This window comes from Bactrocera dorsalis, chromosome 3 (assembly GCF_023373825.1).
Source record: "Bactrocera dorsalis isolate Fly_Bdor chromosome 3, ASM2337382v1, whole genome shotgun sequence".
NCBI lineage: Eukaryota > Metazoa > Arthropoda > Insecta > Diptera > Tephritidae > Bactrocera > Bactrocera dorsalis.
In genome coordinates, this window is record NC_064305.1 from 75,394,949 (window position 1) to 75,413,325 (window position 18,377).

Genomic DNA, 18,377 nt, shown 5'->3' on the forward strand with positions numbered 1-18,377 from the left:
AGTCCTCTTCAGTAGAAATGGAGCAGCTGCATTTAATGTGCTGCTGCAAGAAGTATTTTAAACTACCGTTTGATTTTTCTGATTTTTGTTGTTGACTCTTTCATTGAGTAAGCAAATTATAGCGGTACACGTGTTAATAATGGTAAAGCGGCGCATACGAAAATACTTCAAGGGCTATGAAAAGCCTCATTTTCGGCAGCATCGGCGGCACCCTCGGCTGCGACAACAAAAAGTTGCAATCACACACACACAAAAATACACTTACTGATGCATTTACATATACTCCCACATACTTGCAACAGCTGGTGTGATTGCTTTGCCCACGCAAACCGCAACCTGCGGTCAAACTCAATAAAACTTTTCCAATTATTGCTACTTTTGCTTGCCGCCTCGAATGCTTGCATAAGCATAAAATTCGACGCGCTCATTTACAAAGCACCGCAAAGGGTCGCAGCCACGTACACACACACACATGCAGACATGCATACAAATGTGCGCTTTTTACGCTGAACGCTGATTATTTCGCTAGTTACGCGGATGTTAATTTACTTTATTTGATTTGCCACAAACTATTTCCTTGTTTTTTTTTGTGTTTGAACAGGTGTTTTTTGTGCCTTGCTTTGACCTTTTCACCCTTTCGGTGATATGATAATGAACAACCGTTTGTGGTGAAATTAGCCACAGGCTGTAAATATGGCTGCATCAAAGTAAATTAAATAAATTGAAATGTTAGCGGGCGGGTGAGAGCGGAAGCAAAAAAAGGTGAAGCTTAAAGCAAATGTCCTTAAACTTCATTTATTTGCGCATATGTTTACATAAGTAGTTAAGTAAACTCTAGATTATGCCTTTCATTTTGATATAAAGCTTAACTTAGCGTTCTTTTACTGGGGAAAGCCCTTTGCTATTTACTTATTCATTAGACGAAGGCAAATGTAGCCAGTTCGCTTATTTTTCTATCTATAAATTTACTTACAAGTCATAAGTTCACAGCGGAAGAGAATTCAGATTCAATCTAGTAATAATGATAAAAAGCACCGATAACTTCTTACTTTTTACATAATCTTCCCTATTTGCTCAACCTAAGATAGCAGAAATATATCACGTGGCCAAGAAAATTCGAACAAGTCAACTTTCACGGTGAATTTCTTGAATAATCTAATAAAAAAATACTATTTCATAACGTTAAAATATTTGTGGCCAAAATTCAGAGTTGGTTTTCCATGCTTGGTCAACCACATGCTTGCTCGAGGTAAAGCGTGAAAAAAATTTACATATTTTTCGAAAATTTCCAAACAAAATAAAAAACATTAACTTCGGTTGCACCGTAATATTCACGTATTCACGAATACTGAAGACTTCTTACAAGAACTTGATATCACTTGAACTTGAACTTTCCAGTTTGTACGACAGCTAGAGATTCTATAGTGATCCCACAAAGACAGTACCGACAAATGAGCAGCCAGCTCCTTAGAGACTAAAATACATGTGAAAATTTGCAGAACGTTATCCCAAAAAAAGAAAATCTAGTTGGCCTCATATATATTTATATATTTTATAGATTCTCCTACGTTTCCTTCATAGGTGTTACAATTATCGTGTCAAACTTTTTCTCCTTAAAATTATAAGTAAATAACGGGTGTTTTTTTAATGTATGGTTTTCAGTAGGGCAATTTTTTATGGAGTTGGTCTGCTCGCCATTTCTTAATTAACGAACTTACTCTGAAGCAAGGTGTGCGAATTAATGGTTCGGTTTGAGTACGCTTTGCGCGCTGCGACCAATATTCGGTCGACATAATCCCCCAGCAGGGTTGGCATTTCGAGCAATATTGGAACATTTTCAGACCCCGTTGACTCAAGCGGATAATGGGCATTTTCAGAGACGCCAACAAAATATTCGAGTCCATTTGCCATCGCAAGCAACAGTTTGGAGCTGTGTCCATCCAACTTGTGAAAAATTTGGCAAAAAGATCTTAGTTTGCGGGCATACAAAATCCAACTCGTGCAAGAATTGAAGCCGAACGATCATTGAGCGCCTAGCACGTTCGGTGAGTGGGCCCAAAACGAGTCGGACACCGAAACCGATTTTCTCAAGAAGATGTTTTTCAGTGATGAAGCTCAATTTTTTTTGAATACTTACTTTTTTTTAAATATTTGAATATTTATATCCTTAAAAAGTCACAGTTTAGCGTGTTCTGCGGACAGGGGGAATCATTGGTCCATGTTACAGTCGAAAGGAGCGCATGACATGATTGATGAATTTTCGTTAACGGAATTTCAAAATATTGATGTGAACGACTTTACTCCAACAAGATGGCGCTTCATACCATACAGACAACAAATCAATCAATTTATTGAATTAAACTTTTGGTGAGCACACTATCTCGCATAGTGGGCCTGTGTGGCCTCTAAAATCGTGCAATTTATTGCCGCTGAACAACTTTTTATGGGGTTATGTGAAGCTGCTGTTCTGCGCAGATAAGCATGATAGGATTGACGACTTGAAAGAGAACGATTGGAGCATTATTGCTAACAAAGGGGCTCAACTGCTGCAAAAATTTATAAAAAAATGGACTCTCGGTTGGAATTTATGCTGGAAGGTCCCGGCGGTCACTTACCCGAAATCATCTTTAAAAGATAATGGCAACACTTATTTTATAATAAAGCAAATTTCTTAGCCATAACATTAGGTTATGCGGATTTTATTTCTTCTTGAAAAACACGTGCCAAAAACCACCCTTTATATCCTAGGATTCAAAATATTCGAAAACGTGTTTATTCTCTCTTTAGACGAAAAGTTGGTTTTCGGATTCAGCTATTCCTATCTATACGCTGCAATTCTTGAAGTAGATTGGGACTAAGCCGAACCGAAGCCAACTAATGACTAAAAATCAACACAAAGCAGTAAAAGGAAAGGCTATGAAGACATCGAGGTTTTTGTTTCATCACGACATAAATTAATCTGCTGCCAATATGGAATTTGAAATCCCAGAACATTTTTAAAATCTGCATCAAAAAAGCTTATTGAGGTTAAGTCGAACGCTTTTTAAAAATATTTATATCAACTCATTTATAAATACAGAAAAAAAATATTAAAAAAAATTATCAAATAATTTCATTCATGACAACCCTAAACGTTTCTTTGAATATAGAAAAAAATAATAACCCAAACTAATTAATTATTTCCTAAGCTACATATTACTTATTAATAATTAGAACTAACGCCATAGAAAAATACAAAATTCATAAAAGTGTTTCTACAATTTCCTGTTAAAAAAAAATATAAAAAAACTAAAAAATAATCCTGTACATAATTGAAAATATGTGTGTCCATCTGCACGTTATCTGCTTCTATCTTTAATAAAACTCAATAAATAAATTTCAAAGACTATCCGAACAAATCATTTCCCACAAGTTCGTGTTAAAAATGCGCAACACTTGAATACCACTTCATCACAGGAAAATACCTTCAATTTGCTACAAAAGCGCCACAATTTCTTTCACAACAAATTTAGCACAAGGAAATGTAATAAAACAAGTAACAAAAGTTATATAGTTCCGCCAACTCAGCATTCGCATTCGCGCACATCAAAGCATTTTTATCATTGCGTTTTTTATGCAACAAATTATATTTTTATATTGTTTATTGCGCCGCAATAGAGCTGAAAATTACATTTCCAGCTGTTCAACTGCGCACACAATCGCATTTCAACGCAGTTACTTAACTGCCGCTTTGCTACTTTTCATCAACTTTTCATCTGCAACAGCCTGCCTTATGCCTTTGTGTGCGTTTTGAGACCCGCCACCCTTCCTTGCTATTGTCTGTCCGCGAACGGCTTATACGGAATTAAATTTCAAAGGAAATTCTTAATATATTTGGCTAGTAAAGCGCGTTAACCCTGGCAGGCAACCGCTATTAACTCTTTTTCGACATGGCAACAAAGGCGAAAGCCCGCTAGAAGAGCAACAATAAGAAGGAGAAGAATAAAAAACATGCTTATATCATGCCCACGGCATTCAGCATTAAAGAAACGTGCATATGTAGTCACTTGAATTGCTGCTCACAGTACTGCGAGCGCCGCTTAACTGCTTGGGCATATTTGGCTCGAGGTTACTCATACGCCCTGTATGCCTTCAGCTGCTTTAATACAAGTGTACATGGAGACGTACGTATATATTTGCATAAATCCATGTGTGCACATGCACACATATGACACATATACATATTTACTCACGCATACACAAATATATACAAATACATACATATGCGCTTATTTACATATAAAGTGTTATCACCCACACTTTCCACTCACATACTTTCTGCTCTTATATTACCTTTCTTAATCTTTTTCTGTTACTTTCTTTTCACTTCACAGATTCTGCAAGATATGATGGTGGAAATTGACTATGATGCCGATGGAACTGTTTCACTGGAAGAGTGGCAGCGTGGCGGCCTGACAACCATTCCACTGCTCGTGCTCTTGGGTAAGTACTTGTATTGTCTTCTTTGCGTGCATGCATGTATGTATGCGATGGTTTAAAGGGTGTGTCAGGCGTGTTCTTTAGACGTTTCTTCTTTAACGAAAGACAAAAGTGCCGGCAACTTCTTCAAGTAAAATGACTACTTAACTTGCTTTAAGCAAACTTGAGACAGCGACAATTAAGTTGTAGCAAACTTTCTTTGCTTTGCACTGTGGCAATTGTGCGCGTTGATTTGCTAACTATTTTCCTTATTTAAACTTTTCATCAACTAGATTTTTTAATGAGCTTCTACATAATTACAAGATAATATGGTGATGTTCTTTAAAGATTTAAATTTAATGTAAAGACAATTTTAAGGCGAATCTTTAAGCAAAATATTTGGGATACTTACATGGAATCGAAGAGAGAGAAAAAAAGGCATCGATTGCCTTATACTGCTGTAGAAGTGACATTAGCAATTCTATCATCAAAAGCGGTTCTCTGGCTCTACGACAACATAGTCAAGCCCATCATATTCTATGGAGTCTTTATGTGATGGAGAGCTCTAGAAAAAAACCACACTTGTAAAGAGCTCGGGACCATCCAAAGGACGGCACTCATCTGCATCTAAGGTCCACTCCAATCATGGCACTTACCGTCATCTTGCACATTGTATCCGTAGACAGCGTCGGAAGGTAATGCCTGCGTGAGCTGATATCAGACTCAGAGAATTTGAGTTTCTAAAAAAGCACGTGCCTGAACTCTCGGGAAGAACCGTTGGAGGAGAAAAGAGGTTCTTACGGAGGAGGTTCTTTACGAGGGGTTTACTGTCGGCAGATCTCTATCAACTCCCGCTTCAGATTTTCTTACTACATATTGCAGTGTTTTCCAAGCCGAGGTTGCACCTATTACAGGAGCAGTAGATTCTCTGTGCCAAAGTGCAGCCTCCTTTAGAGAAGTGACCATCCACTCTGATAGCCGAGCGTTGATGCTAACCCTGAACTCATTAACATTGCGTTCAGGTTTTATCAAGGACCTAACCTCACTATCAATATCATCGTGTGTCTTTGTGATAAGAGTGGTATGGGTGCCACGCCACAGCGGAATCGCAGGAAATTGTAAATTTTGTATCTGTAGAATGGGAGTGGGTCGGTTCTCACGTATCGTCTTGTGTTCTACTACTAGATAGCTGAGCTTCGGTGCATGCGCTGTCACAAAATCCTTTTGGAACAAGATCGATCGCAATAGATTTAGTGATTGGCGACCATACTGTAAGGCTAGGAATCATACTAGACGCCATCGGCAGAAGCTGTAGGCAAGAAGATGCGGTGATCATCAGACATCCCACAGACAGATCTGGCAGGAATGGAAATTAAACGCCTGTGTAAATTTGCTAATTTATAAGTTCGAACCCAGGAATTCTTCTTTTCTATGGATTCACTATAAAGACTACATATAGCAGTACACGTGCGATCTAGATCAGTTATCTAACCTAACCTTGCCTGAGCTATTAGTTGTCTGCCTGACATATTTCCGTTCCCTCACAACTACACATGCACTTACTTATACACTTGTTATAAATCTCGGGTCGGGTGGCGTTCAGAGCCTTCCGCTAATTTTGATTTATTGATTTCGATTAATTCCATATTCAGTTTCATATTCATAAAAAACCACGTCTCGTCACTAGCAATTATGAGCTTAATGAATGTGGAATTCTCAGCTACGTTATCAAGCCTCTCTTTCGTGACCTTTACTTGACCTCATTTTTGAAAAAGATGCAGTTCTTTTTGTACGAGTTGAACACTGGCACATTAACCATAATACGTTAAGTCGATCTATAAGAGATGTAAAAATCGCTAGGCAAATTTTTGCATCCAATTTTTTGAAAAAAAAAGTTTATCATTTTTTTTGCGCCCGAAATAGACCAGTCCGGTTCATATTTGATCGTGTGTTTTACTTCTCCAGGCTGCTGAATTTATTGTTTTTAAATTCAATATTTAAACTATTTCGCCTTAAGCGGGAAAGTAATTATCACAAACAAAAAAAAGTCGAAACTGACTGGACGTAATTAAGGTGTGTTCCAAATGAAATTTTGCTCAACAATGAAATAAACTTTAAATATCCGCCGGAAATACACTCATACATATAATTAAATTTGTTGGCACTCGCTGCTTCGCACCCTTGTATGTTTTATTTACCTATTACCATTACGCTCGTTTACGCTTTCAATCATTTAGACGTGTGTGTGTGTATCTCTATTCCAATTAAATACACTAAAACTATATTTTTTTTCTTTATGCTCTCTTTGCAGGCGTTGACAATACGGCACTGAAAGAGGATGGCATTCATGTGTGGCGCTTAAAACATTTCAGCAAGCCGGCATATTGTAATCTCTGCCTGAATATGTTGGTCGGCCTTGGCAAAAAGGGTCTCTGCTGTGTGTGTAAGTACCAAATTCGACACAAACATACACTATATACAAAATAGTGGGTGTGTGTGTGGGTGTTGCACTTGCATGTGCCTTAGTGCATTTCCGGTTCGTGATGAAGTTCACTTTAAACGCCGGAAATTCAAATAACTCTGTAAGTGAAAAGTTAAATTGCAACTGGTTGGCTGACGGGAAGCGACGGATAGATGGGTATTTATTTAAATTTACATTTTGCAAATACGCAACTGCAAGCACATACGTGCATGTGGGAGCGTGTGTGTGTGTGTGTGTGTGGTGCGTTCATGCGTTTGTTGGCGCTTATTTGTTTGCACAGTCGAGTGCATTACATTTGCCGGAAATCATTCGGCACGTAAATTGCTTCAAGAAATTGCTTCATACGCATTTACATAACTGCCTACACAAGCGAGCGAAAATAACTCAAATTTAGGCTAATGAATTTTACATCGGAGCGAATTTGCATAAACAAAATAAGTTCGTTAGTCATACACAATTTGAATTAAATTCCACTATTCACCATCTAAATACATGTAATTAAAATCAAATGTAGAGTAAATGTAATATAACAGTACCATAATGTTTTAGTTAAGAGTCCGTTTGTTTGCATATGCAGGAAATTACACTGAATACTATTATTAGTTTCATTAAATCATTTATTTTGCTAAATCAAAACTTAGAACTGCTTTAGCCTTAGTCAAAGTCGGACAAAAGTCATCTTGACCGTCATAAGACTTACCATAAATTCATTCCAAAAAGTCACATGGTCAATAAGGTATACGAGTACTATTTGCAAGCGCCTACAAAAAACAGTTCGTCTAACGACCAGATTTTTTACCAGTAAGGTGATAGATTTCACCACGATAAAGCGCCATCATCGTCGAGCATGATTGTGACCGAATCTTTAGCTAAACTTTTAAACCTACTTATTACTATTTCGTTGTAATTCGATTAACAAGCTAGTCTGAAAACTAAGAAATATTGTCTTAAATGAAGACTCACGTTTCTTTGATATGACAGTCCAATAAATGTTTCAAGAAATTTTGATACTGAAAAATTTTAATTAAATTTTAAGGCAAAAATTTGGGAAAAGTTATCGAGCTTCAATAGAAGACTTGCTAAAACTGTCAAAGACACTACAAATTTCGAGAAAATGCACCAAATATTTACCAAGAAAAATGGTGAACTCACTAGAAAAAATATAAGCACGTATGTAGCATAAAATCTTCAGTTTCCGGGGTCAATTACAGTGTTTGTCCGGAAAGTAAAAGGACTGAATCGATTTAAAAAAAAATGATTAAACCAATCGTTACAATTCTTTAAAAACTTTCAAAATAGGCTCCTTTTGCGTCGATGCAGCGTGATTTACAAGCATTGAAGGCGTCACGGAAGACATTCTCCAGAATAGCCTTAAGAACCTAGGTGCATGCTGCCTGGATCCCCTCTGTCGTCTCAAAATGCTTGCCTCTCATCCGCTTTTTTATGCAAGGAAACAAAAAAATGCCGGGGGCCACATCTGGACTGTAGGGCGGCTGTGGAAGCGTTGGGATGCCGTTCATGGTTAGGTAGCTGTTCACAAGAAAAGCGGTATGAGCTGGGACATTGTCGTGGTACAACTTCCAATAGGCTGCGATGTCTTGTCGGACCCGATTGACCCATCGTTTGAGTCTCTTGAGGACTTCCAAATTCATGGTGGACGATGCCCTTGATGTCAAAAAAGACAATGAGGATCGTTTTAATTTTGGATTTGCTCATTCTTCCGGTGTTGAGTTGTTTCCATCGCATCCTCCTCCACAGGCTTCTACAGGATCTTGGTAGGATTCCCAGCCTTACTGTGCGAGGGCTATTAGGGCAATGACCTATTAAAAGCCCCACAACTAGGGAGAGGCTAGCCTTATGGAGGGCAAAGAAATCACTAGATCTCTTTCGGTCGACTTTGGGCTAAAAGGCTTTTGCGACAGCACAAGTACCGATGGTGGCGCAGCACTGGCCAAGTTCCCACAAAGCCTAGCTATCTAGTAGTAGAACACAAGAGGATACGTGGGCACCGGCCCTCTCTATAGCGATTCTAGGCTAGCTACCTCATCAGCTTTACAGTTTTCTCCGATTCCGCTGTAGCCTAGCACCCATATTTTTGACCAAAAAAACCCGTGATTTTAGGATTCAGAGCAGTGTTTGTTAATGTTCATACCTAAATAACCCGAGTTTGGCTCCATCATTTCACTCCAAAATCTATTTGACAGTTATCCGAATGGCCTGCCCACGATTAGTATGAACGAATGCAACAGTCGGCTGAAACGGTTATGGTGTTTGTATTTTGGGATCCCCATGGAATAATTTTTATTGACTATTTTGGAAAAGGAAAGACTGTCAATAGTGACTATTATGTATGTAGCATTACTGAACCATTTAAAAGACAAACACAAAGTGCTGTTTCACCAAGATAATGCACCGTGTGACAATTCAGTGAAAACGATGGCAAAAATCCATGAATTGGACTGTCAATTGCTTTTCCATCCATATATATTATTCTCCATATTTGTCCTCCACTGGCTTCTTACTGTTCTCAGACTTCAAAAGAGCGCTGACTGCGAAGAAATTTTTATCGAATGAAAAGGTGATCGCCGAAACTGAGACCCATTTTGTAGCAATGGACAAATCGTACTACAAAAATGATATCGAAACGTTAGTGGGTCACTATAATAAGTATATAACATTTGAACGGAACTATGTTGAATAAAAAAACGAGTTTTGCCAAAACAAAATGGGTTTTACTATGGTAGGTGGGGAAATTTTCCATTACACTTTTATAATCTCATTAAAAAAATTACATCTAAAAGAAAAAATTAAGTAAAATAAATAAAAATAAATAAAAATAAACTAACTAAAAACGAAGGTCACCATATACATATGTACATGTCAAATATAACAATATCGTACATAGTGGCATAAGCACATAGCTACTTGAAAAGAAAATTTTCCAGTCAATAAAATTCTATTGCGTGCATTTGCATAAATTAGCCATTAAAGTCAATCGTATGTACTTATGTAAACGCATGTAGGTGTCCACACACACACACATACACACACACCCACAAGCAAAAGCACGCAAATAACCGTCAAGTGATAGCTGAAAGCTCGCAAACACCCAAGTGGGCATGAAAAACTTTACGAGTTGACACGAATACGCAATTAACAAATGTTGCTGACATGTGTTTATTTTTCTCTTCTCTTCCACTCACCGCTCTATGCAAATTTTCGCGAACGCTGGTCATACAACACGCTTTCCAATGCAAAACACACAAAAATAAAAACAACAACGCGAAACTATTACGGGCACTCACCGCTGTGCTGATGATGTCAACGGTGCTGACAACTGCTGATTATGACCAACAACAATAACAAATACGAACAACAATATGAAATATTACAACAACAGTATGCAAATACACGGTGCACGAACGTTGCGTGCAACGTGCCCCACCCTCCTGCATCACCACCTACGTGAAAACAAAGAAAGCCAAGGGTGGCGGCGACATGTTGCATCACTGGGTCGATGGCAATTGCTACGGTCGCTGCTCCAAGTGTCGCAAACGCATTAAGGCATATCACGGCATCACCGGCTTGACGTGTCGCTGGTGCCACATGATGGTAAGTACTATCCACTATATGTTGCTTGTATGTATATTAAATTCATCATTTTTGTTGTTGTTCTGACTGATAACAGTCAATTTGAAACGCATGTATGTGTGCGGAAGTGGCGGCAAGCAAAATTGGCATAGAGATATTGAGCTGTATGTAGTTTATGGCTTTGCCTTCCTTGAACGAGCTGTACCGTTCTTAGGTGTATACCTTTATCCCTTAGGAAATATATATTGCAATACTGAATCACACATACATACACATAAGCTGCTGAAGCTGAGTGTTAAGCCTTAAATTAGACTGGGAAAGCTAGCTGAAAGCACACATACATATATAAATGAAAGTAAGAAAGCGTAGATATTTCATGCACAGTTAAGTAACGGGTGATTTTTTTGAGGTTAGGATTTTCATGCATTAGTATTTGACAGATCACGTGGGATTTCAGACATGGTGTCAAAGAGAAAGATGCTCAGTATGCTTTGACATTTCATCATGAATAGACTTACTAACGAGCAACGCTTGCAAATCATTGAATTTTATTACCAAAATCAGTGTTCGGTTCGAAAATTTTTTATCGACAAATTTTGTTCAGCGATGAGGCTCATTTCTGGTTGAATGGCTACGTAAATAAGCAAAATTGCCGCATTTGGTGTGAAGAGCAACCAGAAGCCGTTCAAGAACTGCCCATGCATCCCGAAAAATGCACTGTTTGGTGTGGTTTGTACGCTGGTGGAATCATTGGACCGTATTTTTTCAAAGATGCTGTTGGACGCAACGTTACGGTGAATGGCGATCGCTATCGTTCGATGCTAACAAACTTTTTGTTGCCAAAAATGGAAGAACTGAACTTGGTTGACATGTGGTTTCAACAAGATGGCGCTACATGCCACACAGCTCGCGATTCTATGGCCATTTTGAGGGAAAACTTCGGACAACAATTCATCTCAAGAAATGGACCCGTAAGTTGGCCACCAAGATCATGCGATTTAACGCCTTTAGACTATTTTTTGTGGGGCTACGTCAAGTCTAAAGTCTACAGAAATAAGCCAGCAACTATTCCAGCTTTGGAAGACAACATTTCCGAAGAAATTCGGGCTATTCCGGCCGAAATGCTCGAAAAAGTTGCCCAAAATTGGACTTTCCGAATGGACCACCTAAGACGCAGCCGCGGTCAACATTTAAATGAACTTATCTTCAAAAAGTAAATGTCATGAACCAATCTAACGTTTCAAATAAAGAACCGATGAGATTTTGCAAATTTTATGCGTTTTTTTTTTAAAAAAAGTTATCAAGCTCTTAAAAAATCACCCTTTATAAATGGCTTCACCTATGTAGGTGGCAAACACACAGAAAGAGAAGCAACGCGCATACGTTTCTACATTAGAATGCCAATTCAAGCATGTGCGTATGTGTGTATATGGCAGTTAACTGCAATAGTGAGGCTTTGGCTTGACTTCCAGTGGTGCATTATTGATAGTTGTGAGTGAAAATGCTTAGAAGAGCGTACATTAGGCGTCTGCGATAAATTTTGCACCTTTTTGCATTAGTCCCCCATAGCAATCGAAGTGATTGATTGAAAACTTAGCTTAACGTTCAAGTAGGTAATATTGGGTAATTTTAACTCCTACTGTCGGCCGGGTCTATAAAGATGTTTATACATTTCTTGCTTGTGTTCCCAAAACTGGAAAAGCTTTAACGCATTTGTTAAAAATTTTAATTTTAGTTTATATACATATGTATTTTTCTTCGACAAATAATATCATCATTGACCCGGATGATTTGAAAACCTCTACTACTACTATTAAACACAAAACTACACACAAGAAGCTTGTACCTTGATGGTAAGCTGTTGAAATATATTGCACAATGAATTAACAGTTTGAACGGATCGGACTGTAAGTTCCTTGATATATCCACACACCCAAAATTAGTCGTCGGTTTGGCCAGTACCTTCTACTCCGGAATGCTCCACACCTCGATAATCGAAGAAAACTGTGAACATTTTAGTTGATTTTTGACCTGCTTTGACATGGTTTTTCTGCCTCGGCTCACCTTCGCCACGATATTCGATCGATTGTTTGTCTATTTCAGGGTCGGGAACATAGCTTTAAGACTCATTGCCAGTAATAATACGTTTCATGACCTCTTGGTAGTCGGAAAGCATTGTTTAATAGACGTTATCGCGAAACTGATTTACGAAAAAGATGACTAATTTCGAAACCACTCGTTCTTTGATTTTGCTTAAGCCCAAATGATCTTTCAAAATGGTTTTCACTGATTCTTCAGATATTCCAACCATGCCTGTTAGATCTCTGACTGTTAATCGTCGATTCTCAAGCACCAGTTCCTTTATTTGATTGACGTGTTCATCATCAGCTTATGTTGATAGTCGCCTTAACGTGGTCGTCGGCCACGAGTTCTCGACCCTCTTTGAATAATTTTCACCAATGAAAAATGGGTTTTCGCGCGAAATTTAAAAAAGAAATCTTACTATTTTTGCCCACAGTAGTATATTGTATTTTATACAAAATTCTATTCTTCTTAAACTAAAAATATATATATAAACAAAGCATCGATAAATTTCTTATATCTCCTCCCCAAATTTATTCCGCCTATGCCACTGCCTACATATTAGCGTATGAATTGTGTGAACAAGACATAAACATTATGCGCCTACAAAGGTTAATTACCGTCATTAAGTATGCCATTTACGAATTTGTATCAAAATCAGTGCATTTCCGAAGTAGAAGTAGTGGGTGCGGATAGTGTTTTGAATAGTTAATTAAGCTATAATGAAATATTGCCATTTTGAGCATTAAGACGTTTAATAGCAAGACAATTTAGCACTCAACAAATAAGACTTGTTACAATTTTCGTGCCAAACTTAATATACCCTGTTCAGGGTATAAGGTGATTTTCAAAAAGAAATAAAACTCATATAATTCAATGCTATTACCAATCTTTTAGGTTTATTAAAAGCTAAGGGTTATCAAAATGTTTTAAGGCAAGTGATCGGCGCAGTTGGTTCGAATACATTTCAGCCAAGAGAAGCTACTTTTTGCAGCACTTGGAGCCGTATACCAGATATAACGCACCAAATATTCTCTTCCAAGGCGTCAATATTGTCGGTCTAATTTGCGCAGACAAATATTACCCTAAACAACACACAAAAAACAGTTCAGCGGTATTAAATCGCATGATTTTGAAGGCCAACGACGCCAGACAATGCGCTCACCAAAAGTGTTCTTCAATAAATTATAGGATTCGTAGGCTGTAGGCTTCTTGTTCCAACCAAAGGTCGTCCACATCCCTATCTTGTACTAATCTGTATCTACATTGACTGCATCATTGTGTTCAGCTTCATTTTTGAAGAAATATGAACCAATGAATCTCTCTACCCTTAGAGCATACCAAACAATGACTTTTTGGTGACGCCATGGCGTCTGAACAATGGCTTGTGGATTATCAGCACTCCAGATGCGAAAATTTTGATTATTAACGTACTTATTTAACCAGTAGCTTCATCGCAGACAATGGACATTGATTCATTCGGGCCTACTGCAACACTCTGCTTCATAGCAGCAAATGCCTATTCGGTTGTGTAGCGTCTCTGAGGTTACGCTTCTACCACCAGAATAAACGCAGTGTGAAATGATCTATGATTGCTCAAATTCCTGGGTCCTCTGGGCGATTATGCCAAATGTCTCGTCAAAATAATCATTAGTGTATAGTATATGCAACTGTTTTTGATTGGTACACATTATTCAAAGAGATTCGAGAAAGCGTTGCCGACGAACCACATCTAGGACGGCCGACAACCTAAACTCATGATCACAGTCGGAGATCTTACTGGCGTCGTTGGAATATCAGAAGAAGTAGTGAAAACCAGTTCGAAAGATCATTTTTGTCTAAGAAAAATGAAAGTACAATTGGTTCCAAAATAACTATTTCGTTTTTCGCCAAATTTTCAACCAACATCGCGCCGCAACCACCATATGTGCCTTATTTAGCTTCAAGTGCTTCAGCAAACTCAAACAGAAAATGCTTACCAAAAGCTTCCAAAACTTAAAGATAATGTTTCTAGGTAACAATACTTTTACATTTAGTAAGAAGATAATACTGCGTAACTAAAATAAAGTAGTTTATTCTATTTGCCACGCACTTTGAAAATTGTCTCGATTTCGGCCCTCCCTACAATTGCAGCTCGAAATAAAATGCACAATTTTCGTGAGAATTTTCCATTTAAATGCCATCCGGTGGTGTCTCCATAACTTTTACATATACCCGCCACGCAGCTGTCAACTCAAGTCGTTACGCAGCACCTGTCACGTGCGTGGCACTGGGGTGCGTGTACTTTGTCGCCTCAAACGCGCACCTTAGCTGCAGCAAAATCCACTCATTGACGGTGTCTTCGCTCTGCGACGCTTATTGCAGCGCTGCAGCACTTGAAGCGTAGAGACGCCGTTCCCGCCTTTCATTCACGCCAGCGCAGCACTTGCGGCATTCCCACGCCGCCAATCAAAGTCATTTGCCTTGGCTTGGTTGGGAATTCGTTAGTCGTTTTGTGACACCTCTTTTATGTTTGCATTTGTTTATTGCATTTACATACATATTTATGCGGGAATTTGCATCTATTCACGGTATAATGGCGCTCATGCGCTCCGCTCACAGATTTACATATGTTTGTATGTATGTTAGTGAATTTATGCGGTGAGCTGCCGCAGTTAACGCTTGCAACTACCACATTTTCAGGCATATATATGTATGTGTGCACCATATGTGTTTGTATTCCCCCAACTTTATTGACAGCAATTCGCAATTTTAATTTGACATGCAATGTTGCAACAATAATAACACACTTAACTTGCTGTACAGTTTGCAATATGCATTTGCATTTTCAAATCCCCTCCGCTAACGCTTCAAGCTCCCCTCGGCGTTGTCTTACTCGTCGCTTGTCTCTTATATCTGCTGTCACTTGATTGCTGCTGTTTTTGTTATTTGTTTATTTGCGAAATTGCAACACTGAAGCAAAATGAGTAAATGTTATTTTGTTGTTGTTATTGGGTTTGTGTTAGGTATTAGCGTATGCCACGCGAATGATAATACAACATAATGGTATAAATTTAGAAATTTCAAGCTGTGCAATTGCCTGTGGCGCCATTTGTGGCTTTGCTTGTTAATTGATTTGCGCTTTAATTTTGCATGCAGGGCATCGAAAAGTGCGGAATTCAAACGTAAGTTCGGGTGTAACCGAACAAATCATACTCTTGCAGCTCGCAAGAATCAAAATCCGGGAAATTACTTTAGGGGCTGGCAAAATTTTATATTGAAAAATGGAAGAGGGGGTAGTATCGACCCGCTTTCATCCTTTTTTCACACATAACATCACTAATCTATTTGGAGTAAAGTCAGCCGGATGTTCGATAATTCTGATATTAGTTATATAGTGGCTAGGCTAAGTTTTCGATCAAATGCATCTATTTTATGCAAAAAGATAAACTGTTATAAATAAAACACGCTCTCTTATTTTCATTAAGATAACTCAAATCGATATATGAGGTACAAAGGTACACACGGAAGTTGGAAAATCTTTATATGAGGTATATGGGGGCTAAGGGATGTAATGGTCCAATTCAACACATTTTTGTCATACAAACATACTATTATGAGAGAAGGATTATCCCTTAATTTCAGTCATATATATCACACACTCACCCATATTTTCGATCAAAAGTCAACTATAGGTACCGGAATCTGAATATTCGGTAGCTAGGAGCATGAACAGTTATTATTGGATTTAAACATTTTTTGTTCAAAAGGTGGTATACTTTAAAGGAATTATTACTGCAAAATTTTTTTCGGTTAATTACTTCTTGATTTGTGTAACGGAAAGTGAAAGGATCAAATGGAATTTAAAATTGTGGGAAGTAGGCGTTGTTGTAGTACCATTTTCGCACTGTGATATAGGCATATGAGAAGAATTCCACATATTAAATTTAGTCGAAAGCAGTTAGTCGAGTCTCGAGAGATGTGATTTAACCAAAAAGTGGGCGGTGCCACACCCATCGTCAAATTTTCGCACCGACTCCCATAAAACCCTCTTATATCATATCGTGCGTCAAATTTTAATGTCTTTGGCGTATTTAGTTATATATTTAACGCACTTTTTGTAGTTTTTAATAATACCGTTATTTGTGGAATGGGCAGTGCCTTATTGGTTTGGAGGTTATAAACATTAAACTTATAATGGTCGGTTAGTTGCACAAATGAAAAAGCAAATTCAAATAGATCTGCTGCCTTCGACGGTTTTTTAGTAGTTTTAGTGCTACTATACCAATTTTTTCAATACAATTTTCCTAAATGGACTAGCTCCTTTAAATAAATTAAAAATATTAAGAAAGAGTACTAGGTAACCGTCGCGTTATTCGTACCAAAATACCTGAATCTGAACTTTGCTGAAACCCTACATTAGACGAACACATCATTACGCTTGACAAAACGTTGGTTTATGAATATGAGTTCAACAATTTAGAGAACGGCGCTTAAAAAATAATCCTATTAGAGTGGATAAAGTAAAACGAGTGTTGACTTGGTTTATTAATAGTGAACTTCGATCCTATTCATAACGACATCTGTCAATAGTAAGTCCAAGTATTTGTACAGATCGTTTCGCAAGATTTAAAAATACAAAATTCTTCTCAACAAGCCGAAACCAAAAAACCCATAATTCAAGACACTTATTTACGACGAAGTTACGCTGTGCGTTGGCATACTTGTATTGGCTCTGGAGCCTATTTTAAAGACGATAATAAAGATTTTTATTCAAATAGTGAAAGTTTGTTTTGTTCTTATCAATCAAATTCGATCAGATGACCCTAACTCTTGTGCAAAACATCCAACTATAATGTGGAAATCGTAACTGAGTAAATGTCAATTGGGGCCACTTTCGTAAATTTAAATAAATAATTCAGATAAGTGAAAGTAAGGCTAGATTTCCTATGTTTAGATGTTTAGTTTAGATAAGTTAGGTTAGAATAGATTAAAAAAGGTAAAATATAATTACCCAAAAAATGGAAATGTATATTCCATAACTTGAAATGCTTGAAACTGATCTTCATAAAGTCCGAACTTTTTCTGAAAAAATTTTAAATATAAAAACTTTTTATCGAAAAGATTCACGGGAAGACGTATTGCATGAGTTCCCCTCTAATTCTATAGATAAAACATCAGCTGACATAAAAATTTCAATAATCATATATTCAAGCAAATCTTCAAAATGAGATCCTGAGATCCAAAGTCTTAATTATGAGGTAAAGCAAAAACATTCAAATTCTTTTAATAAATTCGCTTTTCTGAACTTAATTTCACTGCAAGGCAATTTCCATTTTAATTTAAATTGTGTTTTTCTACTGAGCTCGAAAATGCCTAACCACTCTCGCTCTCAAGCATATATTTCAAAGCCAACTTGCAATTTAAACGAAATTAAAACAGTGTCGATGCGTAGAGCATTTGAAAATTTTACGCTAACGAGATACTAATCCAATTAATTAGCTGAGAAATTATGAGCCCAATATAAAAGCAATAGACCTCGAGTAATTTAAATTAGTTTTTGTATGCTAGAAGAAAGAAACAAATGATAAATGGCAGAACAGAATCTCTAGTTAGCTCCTACGTGACAATCTCTTGCTGCCCGCCTCCAGTAATGTGGGTATTCTTTTGTAGTTGTTAACTAACAGATAAATACCATTTTGTGTGTGTGTGTGTAATTGTACTACATAAGTATATTCAACGCTCACGTTGCAGACGACACGTGTTCAATATTTAACGCCAGAAA

General features: G+C 37.6%; 1 protein-coding gene across 3 annotated transcripts in view; it reads left to right on the forward strand.

Annotated features, from left to right (window-relative positions):
- Positions 1-18,377, forward strand: part of LOC105229131 (diacylglycerol kinase 1) — a 198,379-nt gene that overhangs the window by 140,271 nt on the left and 39,731 nt on the right. For all 3 annotated transcript variants that reach the window (XM_049453422.1, XM_049453424.1, XM_049453423.1), the window contains exons 10-12: positions 4,374-4,482; positions 6,770-6,901; positions 10,341-10,552. In XM_049453422.1, the coding sequence (XP_049309379.1) occupies positions 4,374-4,482; positions 6,770-6,901; positions 10,341-10,552 (453 nt within the window). The remainder of the gene's footprint in view (positions 1-4,373; positions 4,483-6,769; positions 6,902-10,340; positions 10,553-18,377) is intronic.